This window comes from Capra hircus, chromosome 29 (genome assembly GCF_001704415.2).
Source record: "Capra hircus breed San Clemente chromosome 29, ASM170441v1, whole genome shotgun sequence".
NCBI classification, from domain to species: Eukaryota; Metazoa; Chordata; class Mammalia; order Artiodactyla; family Bovidae; genus Capra; species Capra hircus.
This window is the reverse complement of record NC_030836.1, coordinates 39,247,680-39,271,219: the sequence shown is the minus strand read 5'-3', so window position 1 is coordinate 39,271,219 and position 23,540 is coordinate 39,247,680. Positions and strand designations below refer to the sequence as shown.

General features: G+C 42.9%; 1 protein-coding gene across 1 annotated transcript; it reads left to right on the top strand.

Annotated features, from left to right (window-relative positions):
- On the top strand, positions 6,526–16,920 carry LOC102169089 (pregnancy-associated glycoprotein 1-like). Its single transcript, XM_018043232.1, has 9 exons — positions 6,526–6,624; positions 7,892–8,006; positions 8,109–8,227; positions 9,419–9,488; positions 12,090–12,213; positions 13,143–13,253; positions 14,793–14,934; positions 15,012–15,110; positions 16,807–16,920. The coding sequence occupies exons 1-9, from the start codon at positions 6,526–6,528 to the stop codon at positions 16,918–16,920; spliced, it is 993 nt and encodes a 330-aa protein (XP_017898721.1).

Below are 23,540 nucleotides of genomic sequence, written 5' to 3'. Positions count from 1 at the left end.
TTAATGCCAGTTATTAGTTCAGAAACTGGGCAGAAGCAGGGTGGTTTGTCTTACAGAATGTCCCACTATTGGGTTTAGAGCAGGAATCCACAATACCAGCATGGTGGGTCAGGGCCAGTACCAGTCCTTGGTTTATTAGGAAACAGACATCCACAGCAGGAGGTGAGCTGCAGGCCAGTGAGTGAAGCTTCATCTGTATTATAGCTGCTCTCCATCACTCTCTCATCACCCCCAGAAGGGACAGTCTAGCTTGTTTTCCTGGAACTGTGTGTAGTTACATAACTTATAATTAATAGAAACAAAAAAAAAAAGCATAAATAATCGCTTGCATTCCTAAACACTAATAATGAGAAAATAGAAAGAGAAATTAAGGAAACAATTCCATTCACCATTGCCATGAAAAGAATAAAATATTTAGAAATATAACTACCTAAAGAAACTAAAGACCTATATATATAGAAAACTATAAAACAGTGGTGAAAGAAATCAAAGAGGACACTAATAGATGGAGAAATATACCATGCTCATGGATTGGAAGAATCAATATAGTGAAAATGAGTATACTACCCAAAACAGTTTATAGATTCAGTGCAATCCCTATCAAGATACCAATGGTATTTTTCACAGAACTAGAACAAATAATTTCACAATTTGTGTGGAAATACAAAAAACCTCGAATAGCTAAAGCAATCTTGAGAAAGAAGAAAGGAACTGAAGGAATCAACTTGCCTGACTTCAGGCTCTATTACAAAGGCACAGTCATCAAGACAGTATGGTACTGGCACAAAGACAGAAATATAGATCAATGGAACAAAATAGAAAGCCCAGAGATAAATCCACGCACCTATGGACACCTTATCTTTGACAAAGGAGGCAAGAATACACAATAGATTAAAGACCATCTCTTTAACGACTGGTGCTGGGAAAACTGGTCAACCACTTATAAAAGAATGAAACTAGAACACTTTCTAACACCATACATACAAATAAACTCAAAATGGATTAAAGATCTAAATGTATGGCCAGAAACTATAAAACTCCTAGAGGAGAACATAGGCAAAGCACTCTCTGACATAAATCGCAGCAAGATCCTCTATGACCCACCTCCCAGAATATTGGAAATAAAAGCAAACATAAACAAATGGGACCTAATTAAACTTAAAAACTTCTGCACAACAAAGGAAACTATAGCATGTTGAAAAGACAGTATTCAGATTGGGAGAAAATAACAGCAAATGAAATAACTGACAAACAACTAATCTCAAAAATATACAAGCAACTCCTGCAGCTCAATTCCAGAAAAATAAAAGACCCAATCAAAAAATGGGCCAAAGAACTAAATAGACAGTTCTCCAAAGAAGACATACAGATGCCTAACAAACACATGGAAAGATGCTTAACTTCAATCATTAACAGAGAAATGCAAATCAAAACCACAATGAGGTACCATTTCACGCCGGACAGAATGGCTGTGATCCAAAAGTCTACAAGCAATAAATGCTGGAGACGGTGTGGAGAAAAGGGAACCCTCTTACATTGTTGGTGGGAATGCAAGCCAGTACAGCCACTATGGAGAACAGTGTGGAAATTCCTTAAAAAACTTGAACTAGAACTGCCTTATGACCCAGCAATCCCACTGCTGGGCATACACACTGAGGAAACCAGAATGGAAAGAGCCACATGTATCTCAATGTTCATCGCAGCACTGTTTATAATAGCCAGGACATGGAAGCAACCTAGATGTCCATCAGCAGACAAATGGATAAGAAAGTTGTGGTACATACACACAGTGGAGGATTACTCAGCCATTAAAAAGAATACATTTGAATCAGTTCTAATGAGGTGGATGAAACTGAAGGTGATTATACAGAGTGAAGTAAGCCAGAAAGAAAAACACCAATACAGTATACTAATGTATATATAAGGAATTTAGAAAGATGGTAACGCTAATCCTGTATGTGAAACAGCAAGAGACACAGATGCATAGACCGGTCTTTTGGACTCTGTGGGAGAGGAAGAGGGTGGGATGATTTGGGAGAATGGTATTGAAACATGTTACATATCATGTATGAAATGAATCGCCAATCCAGGTTCTACGCATGATTTTGGATGCTTGAGGCTGATGCACTGGGACGAGGCAGAGGGATGGTTCAGGGAGGGAGAAGGGAAGAGGGGTTCATAATGGGGAACATGTGTATACCTGTGGCAGATTCATGTTGATGTATGGCAGAACCAATACCATATTGTAAAGTAATTAACCTCCAATTAAAATAAATAAGTTTATATTAAAAAATAAAACATATGGACGATGTGAGCTAACAAACAGGTAATCTTTTAAAAAATAACTTAAATATTGATGATTATTTTCCTTTCTCAGTGCTCAGAATGGTTAGTTGGTGCCCTAATAATCTACCACAGTGCAAATTAGATGTTGCCTATTAACATTTGGACACATTCAGCCAGCTTAAAATTAAATATTAAAAAACTAAGATCATGCGATCCAGCCCCATACTTCATGGCAAATAGAAGGAGAAAAAGTGTAAGCAGTGACAGATGTCTTCATCTTAGCCTCTAAAACCACTGTGGATGGTGTCTGCAGCCATGAAATCAGAGGACGTTTGCTTCTTGGCAAGAAAGCTATGAGAAACATAGTAAACAATGTGTTGAGGAGCAGAAACATCATTCTGCCCAACAAACCGGTAGATGTTCAGCCTTTTCATTTGGATTCCTAAACATTCTGTCCAGTCCCCATTGGGCTTCTAAGTGCCTTAGTTTTCTGGTCCTTCACGATTCCTGAGATTATTTTGTGCATTTCTTTATCCAGTCCTGAAATTAGCCATCTCTTTAGGAATTTAAGCATTGTCTCATGGGAAATGCATTTAGAAGCTACATGTTAGACCTCAGAATAGTCACTGTTATCAAGTTGTCACTCCTTCTAGGCTTTACAGTTGTTAAACGAGGAATTACAAATTTTCCTTTAAAAGTAAAATAAACATGAACATAATTAGTTGGTACAAACTTATGCTTTCAGTTCAAGATTTAAGACAGCAGGGTTTGAATAAAACTTCATGTTATGTGTGAACGTCTTTTTCTAGCCACTGAAAGGCTTACTTCAGAACATTAGTTTTAATTATTGTCTTGCTTTTACCTGTTAACATGCTTATGATTCTGTCACAATAACAGAAGTTATGAGGAACAATAAGTTGTTGAATATGGTTTCAGATTTCTTTCCTGTTTTTCTTTGTTTTGTTTTGGATGGGCAGTGTTTTTGTTAGAAGATATTCCACTCTGAATGTAGTCATAATTCTGAATTTTAAAGCCACTTAAGTAATGTGTTGTTATGGGCAGCTAGTCACCAACTTGATGCAATTAGATTTATCAGTCTATTTGTTCTCAATTTGTTCAGTTCAGTTGGTCCTTTCAGTTGTGTTCGTGTCTTTGCAACGCCATGGACTGCAGCATGCCTGTCTTCCCTATCCATCGCCAACTCCCGGAGCTTACTCAAGCTCATGTCCATTGACTTGGTGATGCCATCCAAACATCTCATCCTGTCTTCCCCTTCTCTTCCTGCCTTCCATCTTTCCTAACATCAGGGTTTTTTCCAATCAGTCAGTTCTTCCCATCAGGTGGGTAAATAATTGGAGCTTCAGCTTCAGCATCAATCCTTCCAGTGAATATTCAGGACTGATTTAGGATGGACTGGTTTGATCTCATTGCAGTCAAAGGGACTCTCAAGGGTCTTCTCCAACACCATAGTTTAAAGGGCATATATGTGTGTCACTTGTCAGTGATGTCATGTTCCCCCTGTTGCAATTTAACTACCATAACTGAATTTAAACAACATGCAAAAATGAGGATTAAGTCACAGTGCCCCATCTAAACATACCTGGCAACAGGAGAGGCCCCTGTTGTATTCAAGGGACAGGTATGGATAGATCTCAAGCAGGAATAAGCCCTGGGAGTCTTGGATGAGTCATTAAACACGATTGTATTTACTTTGGCTGCCTCAGTAGTTTTGTCTTCTTTGATTGGGAAGGCATTTCAAACTTATTTTTTGCATGTTTGGTTTGGCAGACAAAATTTTTCATGACATAGACCCTATGGGGAAATTATATCAGAAATATATCCATTTCTCTTCAGCAGTTAAATTTTGTTGGTTTATATGTCCCTGATGATCTTTCTTTATAAACAGAAAGGAAATACACATGTTCAGTATGCATTTATTCTCTTTTTAAATCAACTGACATGACTTAAATTCCTCTCTGTCCCCACTGCCCTCCCAACTCTAGGCAAGAAATAAAATCCTGCAGAGACTGAAGGCTGATTTCAGCACATCACTGTGGAGATTTCATTCCCATGGTTTTTTTTTTGGGGGGGGGGGAACAGTTGCTAACATTAAAATCAGTAGATTGTACATAAACATCCAAAATTCTGATTCTCTTGAAACCATGGCCAACTGGCCTGCTTTCCAGCATGGGTGAAGTGGAGGAAAGGCTGCTCCAGTGGTAAGGCCAGTGTAGCCCAGGGTTCAACATGGCCACCTCGTCCTAGTGTCATAACTCCTGCCTCCTGGGGCCATGACTTAGTGAGAACTAAACTGCTAACTCTCTTAAGATAAAGACTACTTTTGTCTTCATCAACTTTGACTTTGAAGCATTTAACCCAGAACCTAGCACACAGTTCTTCCTTGTACGTTTGTTGGATGTTATAAAATATCTTGTGGATACATAGGACATTTCTTCCAATATTGAAATGCAATTGAAGTACTGCTCTGCCCTAAATCTTTGATGCAGCCTGGCATCATAGGTGCCCCTGATGTCTGCCATTAGACCCACTACCTAAAGCCAGTTGTATGTCCCTGGGCTGTCCCTGAAGTCTTCACTTCGCCATTTGACAACTTATCCTCCTATTATCTCCTATCCAGTGAAGACAGCAATGCATATCCCATGAAGTGGCTAGGGAGATGACATGAAATGACGAATGTCAAGCATGGCCCTTAGTATCTATTTTTATGATGTACTTAGCAGTAGTTTTTTTTTTTTTTTTTCCCCTCCAAGTAGGCAAGGTTCTCCATCTTCTTAGGTGTCCATGCAGATCAGCTTGATTTTCCAGTCAAACTTCAAGGAAGAGTTTACAGTTCAATGCTCTGTATTCTGAGAAGCTTCAAAGTCCACTTGCCAAGGACACTGATGAAGGTAGAGATTTTATCGAGACCTTTGTGTTTTTTTCAGACCTATTATTGGCCAAAAGGGCTAAACTAGGGCATGCCAGAGCATATATAACTAGGGCCTCCTGGTCACCACTACATGCTAAGAACATGAACTTCCCTGAGTCCTTGGAGCCAGGAAAGAAACATGAAGTGGCTTGTGCTTCTCGGGCTGGTGGCCTTCTCAGAGTGCATAGTCATTTAACTATGGAGACTGTAAGCCACATCATCTTTCTTTCTGTGATTTTTTTTAATCTGATTTTTCTTCTACTCATCAGGTCTAGGATGGAATGGAATATTTCCCTGGCAACCTTAGAGTTCAGCCCTTAAATATTGATAAGTACCTTGCTATAGGAACTGTGGGACCCAAGGTTCTTGGTGTAGATTTGCATAGTTGCACAACTCTGGGGTCCAGTCACGTCATGACTTATTGAAATTGGAAATCTTTTCAACTGTTCAGAGCACAGTCAATGCAGATGTAGATGTGGTCCTATGGAATAGCACTTTTCTACCTTTTATTTAGCATGTCCTCTTTGTTCCCTCTCTACTTCAGTGTGTATATGTCTATGTCTGCATCTCTGTATCACTATCATTTATCTCTCCATCCCTTTGGAAGTTTCTGTGAGTGTATTTCTCTCTGTGGTGTATTCTTTTAACTTTTCTTTTAATTTTCTATGTTTCCTGAACTTGTTCCATATCTCCTGGATTCTTCTTTCAACTCTCTCTTCTCTTTCAACTTGGAGAAAGATTGGGAGAGCTACTTATTCGCTGTTTTATATCTGATGAGCAATGTGACCACAGCCAATTCACAAACCCCTTGCATTTCAAATTCCTCTCTTATAAAAGAGGATAGGAATCCCCCTTCTACCTCCTTCCCTGAGCTTCTATGAGAAGGATACAGTGGGATGGCAACAGCAAAGCTAATGACTGTCATTTTTGAGACTTCTTATTTATCTGATACATTATATCCATCACTTCACTTATCCCCAAGATATTCTATTTGGAGGATTTGAATCATTACATTCCATCATTTTTCCAAAGGGGAGGCTGAAACCCCACATGATCGTATGTCTTACCCAACATTACAGAACAGAAGCTTTATTCAAACCTACGTCTTTGCCATGGAATATTCATAAAATTCTTATAATAAGGTGACTCATAAAAATGATTAGAAAATACACAGTGCCATTACAATGACAGTTATACCTTAACACTGACAGCTAAATGTAGCATCTTCTTTGTTTTCTGTATCAAATGTTTGGTGAAAGAATACTTCTAAGGAAAGTGAAGACCATGAGAAATACCTTCAGTGAAAAAAAATGCTGAACAATTTCCTGAGGGGACATGTTTACAGACTGTCTCAGTTTTCTTCTTGTGGCTCAAATATAACTATTCACCCCCTGAAGAACATCATGAATGTGAGTGTTTTGGGAGGATGGTGCTCCACAGAGCCCCCTGGTGCTCTAGCCTAGCACTGGGGCTCATCTGGAGATGCCACGTGGGATGTTGGAGCTGGGGCTCCTGCCAGGAGGCAGAAACACTGGGCCAAAGGGGCCCCACGCAGAGGAGAAGGCACTATCATCCTCAACTCTTGTCTTGGTAACTGGGCCCAGAAATTATCAGGTGGCCTGTAAACATCCACTTCTGTGTCAAAGATGTGTCATTAGTTTGAGGGAGATTGTTCCTTCTGAGCAGAAGGCAATGGTGACCCACTTCAGTCCTCTTGCCAGGAAAAACCCAAGGATGGAGAGGCCTGGTAGGCTGCAGGCCATGGAATCACTAAGAGTCGGACATGACTGAGCTACTTCACTTTCACTTTTCACTTTCTTGAATTGGAGAAGGAAATTGCAACCCACTCCAGTATTCTTGCCTGGAGAATCTCAGGGATGGTGGAGCCTGGTGGGTTGCTGTCTATGGGGTTGCACAGAATGGGACATGACTGAATCAATTTAGCAGCAGCAGCAGCAGTTCCTTCTGAACTAAGGGAGTCATCTAGTTACAGATGAAGAGTGACCCATATCTGATCAGAAGGTAGAACCAACTGCAAAGCAATTGTGAATAACCAGGCAGATGAATTCAGTTTCCACAGAAGCAAGAACCACAGCTGTAAAAAGTTACTGAACCTGTATTCCGTATAAGGCCATCAGAATCTAACACAGCACTTACTGATTTTAGATTAGAAAACGGGCTTATTTTGTCTTCAAGAATGCCCATGCCAGCCTGAGAGATAGGCAAAGAGTAAATACATGTCAAATGAAAGGGTCACTTGTGTGGTGTTCATTGGATGTGGTCTGAGTTTAGAGGGAGTGGCTGGGGTTGTTCAAGAAGGACCTCCTGGAAAAGGGGGTGCTAAAGCTAGGTTTGAGGAGACTACAGTGTTTCTCAAATGAATGCACCAAGACTTCCCTGGGTGTCCAAAGGGGCTGGAGTTCCAATGGTTATGCCTCTGCACTTCAAATGCAGGTTGTGCCACTCCAACGCCCGGTCATAGAATCAATATCCTGCATACAATGTAGCACAGGAAAAAAATATCAAATGCAAGCACCTCTGTGATCAAAGACTGTGAGCTGTATGGTGGTTAGAAAGTTATCTCAAGAGATATGCGACACCCAATGGGAGGCAGTAGTGTGGGAACAGAGGGTAGCCAGTTCTGCACTAACCCACTCCCTCCTTCTCTGTGTTAAGCTCTATATGGGTAAAGTCACCATTGGAACACTCCCTCAGGAGTTCCAGGTTATCTTTGACACAGGCTCATCTGACTTGTGGGTGACCTCCCTCTTTTGCCCCAGTCCAGCCTGTTGTGAGTACAGACCCCATACCCACTTGGGGACCATCCTTCACTTGCCCTGCCACCCTGTTTCCACCCTTGGCACCTGATGACACTCATCTCTTTTGTCTGTAGCTACACAAGTTAGGTTCAGACATTATAAGTCTTCCACCTTCCGACCTACCCAAAAGACCTTCAGCATCGCCTATGGATCTGGGAGCATTGAGGGATTTCTTGCTTATGACACCATTTGGGTAACTTTTAAAGAGAAGCTGAGTCAGGACTGGCTATGGAGTGACCCCTGCTTGCAAAACAGATGCAGGGCCATCTGTCAGGACCCTTCCAAGCCTAATTCCCGTAGATATTGGCCATCTTACCCACAGGATCCTGTTCCTGGGAAGGCAGTGTCCGTGGTGACACAGGAGCAAATGAATTAGCTAACCCAGGGAGTGGTTTGAGGTGTGGACTTGCAGCTCCTCTGCCCATGAGCAGTTCAAGGCTCATTTTGCTGGGAGCGAGAAGAGGGGGGAAAAGCATCCACTTTTATATTCGCAGACTGTTCCAGGCACTTTCAGGTAATAATTGGTTTAATCCTGCAACAACCCCACACAACAGGTGGTCTGATTAGCTCATGAGACATATGAGAAAACTGAGGTGCAGACAGCAAGGGCCTTGCTGAGGTCACACATGTGGTAAACGTTGGAGCTGGGTTGGGTTTTCAGGACGGCAGTTGCTGTAGGGTGTTTAGGGACAGGATAAAAGTGATCTGGGGACCCTGGGGGCAGTCAAGGGCTTCAGGTATCCATAGTGGGACACTGGAGGCCAGAGATGTCAAGGGGCCTGATATATGAGTTCTAACTCTAGGGTGCTTTTGAGAGTCTAATAAAATGTATGGCCTGTTTCCCCAAAGTACTTGAGTAGTTCCCCTCTCTCTCTCTCTCTCTCATACACACTCACACAAATACACACATATCCCCAAAAGTGAATTTCCCAGGCAGTAGTTTCATAAATCCCTGCAAGCAAGACTGTGTTTTTGGCTTCTGTCTTCCTGGACAGATGCAGAATCCATAGTACCTTACAGAGAATTCAGTCCATTCCTGTCATTAGGTCATAGTGATGCCAGAGAAGGCTACCTTGCTCTCGACTCATTTTCCACAAGGGGGCAGCAATGGGTCCTGACCTGACTCGGTTCCCCCACCTGTACAGAAGACACAGGCCAATTTGACTTACTCAGGTGATGTTTTTCAGATGGGCAGATGTTTTAAAATTCACTGCCTCTCACAAATGGAAATCAAATTCCCCTCCCAGCTTGGTCTAACTGTCTGAGGTCCACCAAAGACACAGCCCAACCTCAATTCTTCTCTGAGGATCGAATGGCAATGCACCCCAGCCCAGTCCTAACCTCACTTCACATATCTGTAAATGGGAACACTCCTCTCCCACAGATTGGGGACCTTATAAGTGCTGACCAGCCGTTCGGTCTAAGCGTGGTGGAATACGTGTTGGAGATTGTGAGTGAAATGACACAAAGACAAGACACACAAGAGACAGACACAACTCTGGCCAGAGGAAAAATAACTGTGCAAGCAAGCAAGCTTCTGGTTTACATTTATATAGCCCCCCGGGCACAATTTCAGACTGTATGATTAAGCCTTTTCAGTATAGCGCATGTGCATAGATGTTATCCTACAGCAAAAGGGAGTGAAATTCCTGCTACTGCAGAGTCTGTCCAGAGCCCTTTCTTTTTCCTTATCACAAGAAGGGAATGTTCGCTCATTTGCAAGGGACCACTAAACTCAAGGCTGTGTCCAGACTCCTTGGCAGAACGCCTCGTTTGCAAGCATGTTTAGCCCAGGCAGAGAGTCCCGTTTGCAGGCACATCTCCACTTTCCCTATTGTGGCCGCATTAACCCTTCATCTCCCCCTTTTTTTATTTGCTTTAATAAATTGTAGCATGGTCTGGATCTTTTTTGCTTTGTACTTTAGTTGTTTTTCTTTTCATCATCGCTGGCAAGGTCTAGGAGGAGTCTTATTTCTCCCAGCAAAAGATCTGTCTTTAGGAATTGCACTTTGATCAGCTTTTAATTTTTGACATTTTCTTTTTATATGACCAGGTTTTTCACAATGGAAGCAGTTACCTCCCTTTTGTGGTTTTATATCTTTGGCCAAGGCTGTAGCAAAGACATTAGTCTGATGTTCTGTTTTTCTTACTCCTGAACAGGCTCTGATATATTTAGCTATAGATACACCCTGTCCTTTTAATGGTCCAGTATATGTTTGCATTTAGTATTTGCATTTTCAAATGCTTAAGTTTGTAATAATATCTCTGAAATTTTATCCCTCCCTACAGCTCATTTTACAGCTACCCTCAATCTTGTTAGAAAATCAGTATATGGCTCATTGGGGCCTTGCATTGTTTTAACAAAGGAGGGCTGGGCATGGCCAGTAGGGACCACAAGGCGCCATGCTCGTAAAAAGACCTGGAAGACTTGTTGTAAGTCCTGATCAGAGTATTGAGCCTGTTTTTTTTAAAGCCTGATAATGGCCCTCTCCCATTAATTTGTCTTCGAGAGGACCAGGGGGATTTTGTCTTTTATTAATCTGAGACTATTTTTTAGCTTCTTTTTTCCACCAGCTACGAAGTTGCAACCATTGAGAACCCTCCAAGGCAGCTTGGGCAATAGATTTCCAATCTAACAGAATGATTAATTTGCCTTTTTCCAATGACTTCAGCATAGCCAAAACAAAGAGAGATTGAGGACCGTATTGCACTACTGCAGCTTTAAGATCTTTAAAAAATTTATATTTCAAAGGAGTGTATTGAATATTTATCACTTTGTCATCTTGCTGTCTCTGGATGGGAAATAATTGTGGAGGATCGATAAAACCACCAGAGGGAGCAGGCAAGTCATCATCATGAAGCATAGACAAAGGAAAGGAGAACAGACAATGTTCCCTGCCCACATTGGGCTGATCAACCGCAGTGGGGAAAAGAGAAGCATAAGGAGGAGCAGAAGGCACAGATTTTTTCTCCTCCCTATGGGATTTTTACCATTCCTGGAATAGATGGGTCATTTTTTTAATCTCTTTGCCCTCCTCTGACAAAACTGAAGAAGCCTCCAAATCTGATTCTGAACTAACAGATGTTTCATCATTTCCAAAAGGAGGCTTACTTGTATCTTTACCTTCAGGCAATGCAGAAACCCCACCAACGTTTAGCACATCTTCATAAATTGCCTCTCCCTTTATTGAAGCATTAGATTTAGTTTCATTATCAGTAGATAGTAAAGTCAAAGCCTGTGTTATAGCATTACATAAAGTCCATAACTATTCTGATGTTGCTTTTTAAATTTTTTTGAATTATTTTCCATTCCTTCAAATTTAACTGTAATTTAGTTGATATTGAAACCAATGACAATGTTGCTCCACCAAGCGAAAGAGCTCACTCAATCAACAAGTCGAGACCTTAACGCCTATGGAGTGGAGAAGTCTTTTGACCAACTCCATGTATTGTGTCCGTAATGATGATGAGGAATTCCCCATAATTTTCCGGAAGTTCCCCTGCTAGGGTGAGGAATTCCCCATGATTTTCCTGAAAGTTCCCCTGCTATGGATTCAAAATCCCCCCGGGGTTACTCACCCTTTTGGTTTCACTTGAGCTCCACGTTGGGTGCCAGATGTTGGAGATTGCGAGTGAAATGACACAAAGACAAGACACACAAGAGACAGACACAACTCCGGCCAGAGGAAAAAGAACTGCGCAAGCAAGCAAGCTTGCAGTTTACTTTTATATAGCGTCCCTGGGCAGAATTCCAGACTGTATGATTAAGCCTTCTCAGTATAGCACATGTGCAGAAATGTTATTGTACAGCAAAAGGGCGTGAAATTCCTGCTACTACAGAGTCTGTCCAGAGCCCTTTCTTTCTCCTTATCACAAGAAGGGAATGTTCCCTCATTTACAAGGGACCATTAAACTCAAGTCTGTGTCCAGACTGCTTGGCAGAACTCCTCATTTGCAAGCACGTTCAGCCCAGGCAGAGAGTCCCGTTTGCAGGCACATCTTCACTTTCCCTATTGTGGCCACATTAACCCCTCATCACGGGTTTGAGGGCAGAGCTTATGATGGCATCTTGGGCTTGAACTACCCCAACAAATCCTTCTCTGGAGCCATCCCCATCTTTGACAAGCTGAAGAATCAAGGTGCCTTTGCTGAGCCTGCTTTTGCCTTCTACTTGAGCAAGTAAGTCTGAGATGAACAATCCCTTTCTCCAAAATAGCCTTAAGATGCTTTCAGTTGCACGAAATTATAGAACACTTGATGAAGATTCCTGAGAGATAATATAACCCAGGATAAATATAGCCCTGGGCTGTACCTGACTTCACCACTGGCTTTTATAAATAATTTTTTATTGGAACACAACCCTGCTCCTGGGCTCAAAACCAGTAACTTGGTCTAGTGGGGGTGAGTGAGGAGGAAGACTAATGGAAGGCAACAGGAAACAAGTTGGAGGAAAAGCAATATGATTTGCTTATCAATTTGATAAGGAAGGAAGGAGAAGGATGGTGGATATCTTTCCAGCCTCATTAGCATTCCACTGGGAGCCCAGGAACAGCTACCCAATTTGCAGGAGCCAGGGAAAAATGAAAGTGTGGGACACAAAACAAACATGTGGGACCCCTTGTTCAAGAAATATTAGGCATTTCAAGACAGGGAGAGCAGAGGTGGGGTCCCTTCTGAGTGTGGGGCCCTTTGAACAGTAGAGGTCACAGGCCAGTGGTGCTAACTCTCAGTGACCTGAACCCACACCCTTAGAACTCCTAGACTTTGAGTTTCCTGAAAAATGACAAGCTGGACAAGGAGAAACCCATTATGCTACAGCACTGTATCCTCTGAGTGCGTCTGAGTACTCAGGTTGCAGGAGGTAGGGCATCTTCAGTAGCTATAGTGGGTGGAGCCCAGCCAGGTGACTCAGCTTCTAACCTCCTCTGTGCCACTCATTAGCCAGGAACCGACCTCAGTCTGGATCTCAATTGCTCCTAGACTCGATTTCTGCATCTGTACATGGGGACCTTATTAGGGCCTTGATGGATGGACCAGCACAGCTCTCAGACAGTGCTGTTGTTACTATCTTCAAAGGATCCCCTCCTCTCTTCTCTCTACACATGCAGGGCAAAAGGCAGTGTGGTGATGTTTGGTGGAGTGGGTAAATCCTACTGCCAGGGAGCACTCAGCTGGGTACCATTGATCCACGTGGGCAACTGGAGTGTACACATGGACCAGTAACCTCTCCCTCTGAGGGTCAGCCCAAGTGATGCTCCCACTACTGTACATGGACACAGGCAGACACACACAAATACACTCTTAAGACACACAGTCACACAGACATATACACCACCCACAATGACACAGACAGACACACAAACACATGGAAACACACAAGCAGACACACAAAAACATACACAGAGACATATATAAATATGCATAGCTAGTCAGAGACACACAAGCACTCACAGAGACACATACAAACACACATACAAACACATATATAAACAAACATACAAGGAGATAGATATGCAAACAACCAATGGGTTCATAATCCCCAGGCCTTCTGACCAGGGCTCTGACCAGGGTCCTCAAGGGGTCCAGAGAGGTCTGTGCAACTGGGAAAGGATTGCACCCACTGCCCTCTGAGGTGTGGAGCATGGTTAGAGGACTCTACACTGTGGTGAACAGAAGAGTAGGGAGAATTACTCCAGCCTCAACAGAGTTATAAATGACCAACTGTCTGGGGCTACCTGGACCAAGGAAGTTCTCAGTACAGATAAATGTCAGTTTAAAAACAGGGAAAGTCCTGAGCAAATGGGGAGAACTGGTCTCCTAAAGGAGCAACGACCGAGAAGTGTAGAGATTTGCTGAAGACTTAAGATGTGAAATAACTAATAAAAAAGACACCCCCACGTTCAATGGGCACACAGTGGGGCAAGGGCTATAACAGAGAATCAGGAAGGTGGGATCCAGTAGTGACCTGTAGACAAGAGGCATAATTGATAGGTTTCTCTGTGATACCTTCAGAGAAAAGCTGACCTGTCCTTTGAGTTTCTGTGGGCTAGTCATGTATTTCCTGGCCATGGTCTCAGGGCCTGAACTGGTTGTAGGAGCAGTGCTGGGAGACTCCCTCTCCTAGAGGAGGCCCTCTCTCCCACCACTATGAGAATCTGCTGCCCTTGCGAATCTCCAGCTTCACTCTTCGATTGACCTGTTATTTGTTCCCCACAAGATACAGCTCTCTGGGTGTTTCTTATTGTTTTCTCAGTATTCTTTCACTCACTAAACAGACAAGCTTTGGGCATCCACTGTGTGCCAGGCACTTTAGAGAGGCAATGAGAATAAAACTTGCCCTCATGTCTAAGAAGGCAGATGCACAGGAATTGAGACATGCACATAGTGAATTGTGATTTTGGTACATGCTAGACATGAGGAAGTGTCTACAGAGACTGTCAAGAAAGGAGACTGATAAACACCAGGTGAAAGACTTCCCTGAAACCATGACAATTAAGCCAGAATCTGGAAGATGAGAAGAAATTTGCCAGTCAAAGGGAAGGGGGCTCCTTTAGGAAGGAAGACCAGCTTGTGGCAAAGTGTGAAAGAGCCTGGTGTATTCAAGTACTGCATTCAAGAATGTCGAGGAAGGTGCCATGTCAGGAGCAAGGGAAAAGAGGACAAGAGACAAAGGGCTGTTTGGAAGACAGTTGGGAAGGGGGCAGCTCTGGGGAGACTCAGAGTGACGTTGATGCTTGCTTTGTCACACTGTCTCTCAGCATCTCCAAGAAAAGAAATGCTATTTCTTGTTCTGGCAGCTGCGAGGCCCTTGTGGATACTGCGACATCACTGATCCTTGGCCCAAGAAGATTGATCAATAACATCCAGAAGCTCATCGGTGCCACGCCACGGGGTTCTGAGGTGAAGGGTCATGCCCCAGAGTCTCCACACACAAGAAGCATCTCCAGGGCCAACCTCTCTCCCTGTCTCTCTAAGAGAACTACGTTTCATGTTTTGTGGTCAATACCCTGTCCTCTATTATCTTCACCATCAATGGCATCAACTACCCAGTCCCAGCTCAAGCCTACATCCTCAAGGTGAGGGGAGAACCCTGAGCGGTGGTTCTCAAACAGGAACTTGCAGGAACCCTTGGGTTGCTGCTGGGAGGAAGGCGCCCTCTGCAGGCCATCTCACACTATTGCAGATGCTGCTGAGCCTTGTGGCTGGCCAGAGCCTCCCACAAGAGGAACTACCTGAGAGTAAAGGGCCATCTGGGAGTCTGATCATCCTCAAATAAATGTGGAGACACCACGCCATGCTGGCATGGTGGGAGTCACAAGGAAAGGTGAACACTCAGGTCCTTAGTGTTCAAAGAGCTTCACTTCAATCTAAACCTTCAGATGGATGAACATGGTAAGACAGCTCTAGCAGTCCTTGAAATAAGTCATGTGACAAGGAGAATGGCTGGGGACATTCCCAGTGTGTTGTCCCACCATAAGGATTAACAGTCTCCCTTTCCTTCTCACAATTTTCCTAGCTTGGATGATAAATTACGTGGTCACCTAGTTCTCGGATGTATCTTCCCCTAGCTCTGGCCAGGAGTCCTCTTTGTGAGTCAGGCTACCTGACCCCTCTGTGGGAAGGCTGGATGCTAATGTGAATAAACGGTGCACAGTGACTTCTCAGCCCCGGTACAGGGTGGAGGATTCATGTCAGCTCCCTGAGGGAGTTCAGAGCTGGCTGATGGGCTCAAGGAACACTTTGAGGAAGGGAGGGAATTTCAGGAATTCTAAAGCCTAAACTCATGAAGCCATAGGGAGGATTGCATTGCTCTAGGCAAAACTAAACTGGATTCCATGCAAATGGCATCCCAAGGTGCTCTGCCTTGGGGAACTGGGGACTTACCTGGGTGATGAGGGCTACGGACTCACCGGTGGGGATGGGGAACCAGAGGTTGTTACCCCACCAAGCCTGGGGTGGCCAAAGAGGGTGAGTACGGACTGAAGGAGGCTTCCCAGAATTCCTAAGTTAAGTCTTCAAGAACGTGTTGTGGGCACTGCTCTATTTAAGATGGATAACCAACAACAAGTTACTGTGTAGCACAGGGAACTATGCTTAATTATGTGACAGCCTGGATGGGCGGGGTATTTTTGGACCAGGATACATGGATACATATGGTTGAGTGCATACACTGTCCATGGGAAACTCAGAATATTGTTAATCAGCTATACTCCAATACAAAATAACGTTTTTAAAAAAGTATGGATTGTGGGGATGCAGGAGGAAAATCAGCATTCTCTACAGAGAAAACAAGAAGCAGGAGTCAGAAGGAAAGAAACAGGGATAGAGGACAACTATGGACACTCTTTCTTTTCTAAAAATTTTATTGTACTGTGGCGAATCTTCAGTGTTGATTTAAGTTCGGCTGCATAGCAATGTGACTCAGTTATAAGCATACAGAAATATATATATTCTTTTTCTTATTCTTTTTCATGTGGTTTATGGCTAGATACTTAATATATTTCCTTATGCTCTACAGTAGGACTTTGTTCTTTATCATTCCTCTGTATCCCCAATTCCCAGTCCTCCCCTCCCCAACACCCTTCCTTATGGCAACCTCAATCTTTGCCCTTTTTGGTTGTGGATGAACTCTCATATCCCCTGCTAATGAGAAAATCCCTTGATACTTATCAAAAGAGGGAAGTAAAATTAACAATTGTGCTGGGTCTGGATATCTGTGGGAGTCACATGTAAAGGCTCAGGCTGACTGGTGTGTGTCTCTGATTCCTCCAGGTTTCTAGAGGCCACTTCTATACCACCTTTAAAAAGAACAAAGTGAGGGCATCTAGAGAGACCTGGATCCTGGGTGACATCTTCCTGAGGCAGTATTTCTCAGTCTTTGATTGAGGAAATGACAGGATTGGCCTGGCACAGGCAGTGTAAATGCTTGGAGTGGTTCAAGAATCAGTAAGGCCGCTCCAAGCAAACACTAAATCACACTTAGGGTTCTCCTGCCCAGGATGCTGGTGAACTGTATTTGGTGGTCTGCAGATCCTATTGTGGTAAAGAATAAAGGGTTTCACTCGTAACGGTGCTGAAACAAATGGGTGCCACTGTTTGTGTCTGGGAGGTGTACAATGATCTGGAAGGATCTAGAACAAAGTCTGAATCACAGTTCAGAGGAGCCCACCTCCACATGGCTTCCAGGAAATGGGAGACTCATTGAAATGACTCTGGGAATCCAGGACACAAGACTCAAAGCAAATACAAAGATCTCTGTGACTGGACCCAAGAAATCAGAAGTCATCAGTTCTCTATTTCACACCCTCACTCTTTCATTCCCTCTTCTTTGATGGTCTTAGCCTCACAACTTTCTTCCTTAAGGCTTCTACACCTAATGAGGAAGTCCAAGATACCTGCCCTAAGGTTTTATATCCTGATGGCATCTCCAATAAGGAAAGAAATACTGAAGACATCAGAGTTCAAGGGTTTTCTCTGAATGACCCACCTCAGATCACATGTATAGACCTAGATCAGCCGTCCTGGCAGGTCCATGGGATCTTATGATTGGGTTTACATGGTCTTGTGGTCCTGACGCAGCAGCACACATGATTGTCAATTTCCTCCAGAAATACATGACTGAAGCTAGGGAGAGGCAGCCCCAAAGAAAGTGACTGGGAGATAGCCTAGGCCATGGACGAGTTTGAGATGACTCACCAACTCTACCACTTCCTCATTCAGAGGAAATATAAGGGGTAATGAAATAGACTCTCTTCATCCCATCTGACATGAGCTTATCACTTGGCTTCTCCTCTAGGGGAGTTTGGGTGAGGTGTTTCATGGAGAGCTGCTTCCCTTTTGTCCCACACCCAGTCACCAGGTCTCTGCACATATGCCTGCTCTTTCCTTTCCAATCTTACTTGGTAAGTGATGGCCCCAGTGGATCCATGAGCCATCCTTCTCCTCCAGGGCACACGATGCCCCTTACTTGGACTTCAGTGCTGCTGGGGAGAATGCAACGCATGTATCTGGAGACCCAGGGTACACAGAGCATTCAGCCTTTCTGAGCTTCTCCATGGGTGGGGCTACGAACTGTTTGCTTGGAGCTGCCATGGTTAGGTACTTTTACAGTGGTAGCATCCATTCTTTCCACCTGGAGGCCCTCAGTAGATGCCTCAGCTGAGACAGCAGGGGTCAGAGTTTGACTTCTTTTCAGATTGACTTGTTTGATCTCCTTGTTGTATAAGGAACTCTCAAGAATCTTCTCAAGAACCGCAGTTTAAAACTCAATTCTTTGGCATTCACCATTTCTTATGGTCCAGATTGCACATCTTACCTGATTACTTGAAAAACCATAGCTTTGACACTACAGACCTCTGTATCAAAGTGCGTCTCTGCTTTTTAATACACTGTGCAGGTTTTTCATAGCCTTTCTTCCTTCCAAAGAGCAAGTGTCTTAATTTTGTGGCTGTAATCAAGGTCCATAGTGATTTTGGAGCCCAAGTAAATAAAATCTGCCACCGTTTCCACTTTTCCCTCATCTATATGCCATGAAGTGGTGGGACTGGATGCCATGAATGTTGAGTATCTTTTTGTGAATAGTTTTTTGAATGTTGAGTTTAAGCTAGTTTTTTCATCTCCTCTCCTCATTGAGAGGCTCTGTAGTACTTTGCTTTCTATTATTAGGGTAGTGTTATCTTCATATCTGTGGATGTTGATACTTCTCCCAGCAATCTTGAGTCCAGCTTGGGATTTATCCAGACCAGCATATTGAATGATGTATCCTACATATAAATTACATAACTAGAGTGACAATGTATACCTTGTCATGCTCCTTTCCCAGTTTTAAATCTTTCATCTGTTCCATGTCTGACTCTATCTGCTGCTTTTTGACCTACAAAGAGACTTGTTAGGAGAAAAGCAAGGTGATCTGGTACTCCCATTTCCTTAAGAATTTTCCACAGTTTGTTGTGGTCCACACAGTGAAAGGTTTCAGCATAGTCAGTGAAACAGATGGAAATGTTTTTCTGGGATTCCCTTGCTTTCTCTATGATCCAATGGATGTTGGCAATTTGATCTCTGGTTCCGCAAACCATATTGTATATCTGGAAGTTCTCACTTCATGTACTGTTGAAACTTAGCTTGCACAATTTTGAGCATCACCTTGCTAGCAAGTGAGATGAGCACAATGGCTGATAGGTGGAAAATTCTTTGGAGTTGCTTTTCTTTTGCATTGGAATGAGAACTGACGTTTTCCAGCACTGTGGCCGCTGATGAGTTTTCCAAATTTGCGGACATATTGAATGCAGCACTTTTACAGCCTCATTCTTTAGAATTTTTAAACAGCTCAGCTGGAATTTCATCACCCTCCCTAGCTTTTCTTGTAGTGATGCTTCCTAAAGCCCACTTGACTTCATACTCCAGCATATCTGTCTTTATGTGAGTGACCCCAGCATCATCCCTATCCTGGTCATTATGACCATTTCTGTATAGTTCTGTGCATTCGTGCCACCTCTTCTTAATCTCATCTGCTTCTGTTATGTCTTTAAATTTATGTCCTTTATTGTGCCAATCTTTGTACGAAGTGTTCCTCTTGTATCTCCACTTTTCTTGAAGAGATCTATAATCTTTACAATTCTATTTGTTTTCCTCTAAATCTCGCACTATTCACTTATGAAGACTTTCTTATCTCTCCTTGATATTCTCTGGAAGTCTGCATTCCATTGGATATATCTTTCCCTTTCTCCTTTGCCTTTCGCTTCTCTTATTTTCTCAGCTATTTTTAAGGCCTCCTCAGGCAACCACTTTGCCTTCTCACATTTGTTTTTGTTGAGAACGGTTTTGATGACCACCTCCCGTACAATGTTACGAACCTCCATCCATAGTTTTCAGGCTAACAGACCTAATCCCTTGAATCTATTTTTCATCTCCACTATATAATCATAAGGGATATGATTTAGGTCATAGCTGAATGCTAGTGGTTTTCCTTACTTTCTTCAATTTAAATGTGAATATTGTTTGCTTCTGCCTAAGCATTGCTTCCATATCACCACCCACCACTCCCAGTGGGTGTGGAGCAAAACCACACAATTTGAGGACTGTTACCCTGGGTTTCTGCTTGGCTTTTCACATGCTTCACTGTGTGAGCTTGATCAAGTCTCTTAACCTCAGTTTTTTCATGCACCATGATGATAATTCCGCCTTCTAGATTGCATGTGTGCCTGCTAAGAACAAGTGGCCCTGAGAGGGCTTTCTGGGTTCCTGAGTCTGGAACAAATATGAATTATTCTGCCCCCTGGGGAGAAGGAAATCTTCTGTTTGGAGGTTATGGCTGCCATCCCCAAGGCTAAATATTGATTCAAGCCAAATGACATCTATCTCTGAACCCTGACCCAGAATTCTGACTGAGCCGATGCTTCTGTTTTCTGGGCTTCCACAAGAACTAATGATTACTGATCAGATTACTCCCTTCCTCAGCCTTACCAATCAGCCTTTCCTTGTCAACTACTTCTCCCCTGAAATCACACTGCAAGGAGGGTCCTAAAGGCTCTTTCTCTCTTGCCAGTTTCCCACATCTCCAGCGTAGCAACAAGTAGCTGTTATGGCTACTTGTCATACCAACAACTATGGCAACCTGTACAGTCCAATATCAGCCTGTTAAATGAATCTTTCCCCATTTGGCCCCTCATGTTTAAATTATATATAGTTGCCTTAGTAACCTTCCTATGCTTGCTGTTTAATGTCAAAATATGTGTGGACCACATCTAGTTTTCTTTCCCAAGCGTGATTTCAACCATGCAATGAAGTAACCAAACATTTAGTCATCTAACTACCCACAGGAATTGACAAAAGAAACCACCCTTCATAGATTTCTTGCTTGGTCCAAAACACCATTGAAGTGATCTGCTGAAACAATGGGATACATTGGCATGTACACTCCAGAAGGGACACTTTTTCTCTAGATTTGTTTTCCATCTAGTGCAGAATGCCAGGCATAAGCCTGGCCCTCCAGCAGCTGTTCACATAATTTTTGCAGACTCAGCCCACTCCATATCCCTCAGTAATATCTAACGAACAGACTCAGTCAAAGTTCTCACTCCTGCAGAAAATAGGTTTTTTGTTTTTTAAGAAAACAATATTTGGTAACACATTCAAAATCTTGTGCTCCTTCCTTGGATTCAAGGACCTGCACTAGAGGATGGGAAGCATTCCCTTCCACCTAAATCTTTCAACACTCTCACCAGGGACACAGGCTTGACTGGACCCCAAAGACCTCTGCATGCTCCCTGATGTCCTGTGTATATCAGTTCAGTTCAGTCTCTCAGTCATGTTCTACTCTTTGCTATATCATGGGTGCAGCATGCCAGGGTTCTCTGTCTATCACCAACTCCTGGAGCTTGCTCAAACTCATCTTCATCAGGTCAGTGATGCCACCCAACAATTTCATCTACTGTCTTCCCCTTTGCCTCCTGCCTTTAATCTTTCCCTTCATCAAGGTCTTTTCTAATGAATCAGTTCGTCCCAAAATGTGGCCAAAGTATTGAAAGTTCAGCTTCAGCATCAGTCCTTCCAATGAATATTCAGGACTTATTTCCTTTAGCATGGACTGGTTGAATCTCCTTGCAGTCCAAGGGACTCTCAAGAGTCTTGTTTAACATCACAGCTTAAAAGCATCAATTCTTTGGTACTCAGCTTTCTTTATGGTCCAGCTCTCACATCCACTCACGATTTCTGGTAAAATCATAGCTTTGACTATGCACACCTTTTCTGGTAAAGTAATGTCTCTTAGAAGTATGTCTATGTAGTAATGTCTACATAGAAGAACTGCACAAAAAAGATTAATGACCCAGATAACCACAATGGTGTGATCACTCACCTAGAGCTAGACAGTCCTGAAATGTGAAGTCAAATGGGTCTTCAGAAGCATCAATCAGAGCAAAGAGTGAGGTGACAGCATTGCAGTAGAGCTATATCAGACCCTAAAAGATGATGCTGTTAAAGTGCTGCATTCAATATGCCAGCAAATGTGGAAAACTCAGCAGTGGCCATAGGACTGGAAAGGTCATTTTCCTTGAAATCTCTCAAAAAGGTGATTTCAAAGAATGTTCAACTACCACACAGTTGCACTCACCTCACATGGTACCAAAGTAATTTCTCCAAGCAAGTCTTCAACAGTACATGAACTGTGAAATTCCATATGTTCAAGCTGGATTTAGAAAAGGCAGAGGAACCAGAGATCAAAGTGTCAACATTCGTCGGATCATAGAAAAAGGAAGAGAATTCTAGAAAAACACCTTCTTCTGCTTTATTGACCATGCAAAGGCCTTTGACTGTGTGGATCACAACAAACTGTGGAAAACTTACAGCAATGGGAATACCAGACCATCTTACTTGCCTTCTGAGAAATCTGTATTCAGGTCAAGAAACAACAGTTAGAACTGACAATGAAACAGCAGACTGGTTCCACATTGGGAAAGGAGTACATAAAGGCTGTATATTGTCAGCTTGCTTATTCAACTTATATGCAGAGTACATCATGTGAAATGCCCAACTGGATGAAGCACAAGCTGGAATCAAGATTTCTGGGAAACATATCAATAGCCTCAGATATGCCAAAGGCACTACCCTTACAGCAGAAATTGAAGAAGAACTAAAGAACCTCTTGATAAAAGTGAAATAGGAGAGTGAACCATCTGGTTTAAACTTCACATTCAGAAAATAAAGATCATGTCATTTGGTCCCATCACTTCATGGTAAATAGATGGGGAAACAATGGAAACAGTGAGAGACTTTATATTCGGAGGCTCCAGAATCACTGCCAATGATGACTGCAGCAGTCAAATTATAAGATGCTTGCTTGTTTGAAGAAAAGCTCTGAGAGACGTATATATATATTTTTAAGTAGAGACATGAATTTGCTGAAAAAGTTCAGTATAATCAAAGCTATGATTTCTCCAGTTGCCATGTATGAATGTGACAGTTGCACCATAAAGAATGGTGAGTGATGAAGAATTGATGGTTTCGAACTGTGGTGTAGACAAGACTCTTGAGAGTCCCTTGGACTACAAGGAGATCCACCCAGTCATCCTAAAGGAAATCAAACCTGAATATTCATTGGAAGGCCCAATGCTGAAATTGAACCTCCAGTACTTTGGCCAACTGATGTGAAGGATTGACTCATTAGAAAAGACCCTGTTACTGGGAAAGCTTGAAGGCAGGAGGAGAAGAGGATGACAGAGGATGAGATGGTTGGATGGAGTCACCAACTCGATGGACATGAGTTTGCCCAAGCTCCAGGTGTTGGTGAAGAAGAGCAAGCCCTGTCGTGATGCAGTCCATTGGGTTGCAAAGAGTCAGACATGACTGAGCGACTGAACTGAACTGAACATACCACATAGCAAATACTATTTGTAATGTGCACGTTTCTCCAGCAAGACTGGGGCTCCCTAAGGCCCCAACACATATCCCCAGTCAAGTTTGCACCCATGCACAAAAGTCAGTGCCTAGCATTCACAAGTCATTCTGTG

Bases quoted from the DNA above. Each gene is read 5' to 3' on its own strand.
- LOC102169089 (XM_018043232.1), top strand. From the start codon at position 6,526: ATGCTGAACAATTTCCTGAGGGGACATGTTTACAGACTGTCTCAGTTT. The intron at 6,625-7,891 runs GTGAGTGTTTTG...CTCTGTGTTAAG, and splicing joins CCCTGAAGAACATCATGAAT to CTCTATATGGGTAAAGTCAC. The intron at 8,007-8,108 runs GTGAGTACAGAC...TTTTGTCTGTAG, and splicing joins TTGCCCCAGTCCAGCCTGTT to CTACACAAGTTAGGTTCAGA.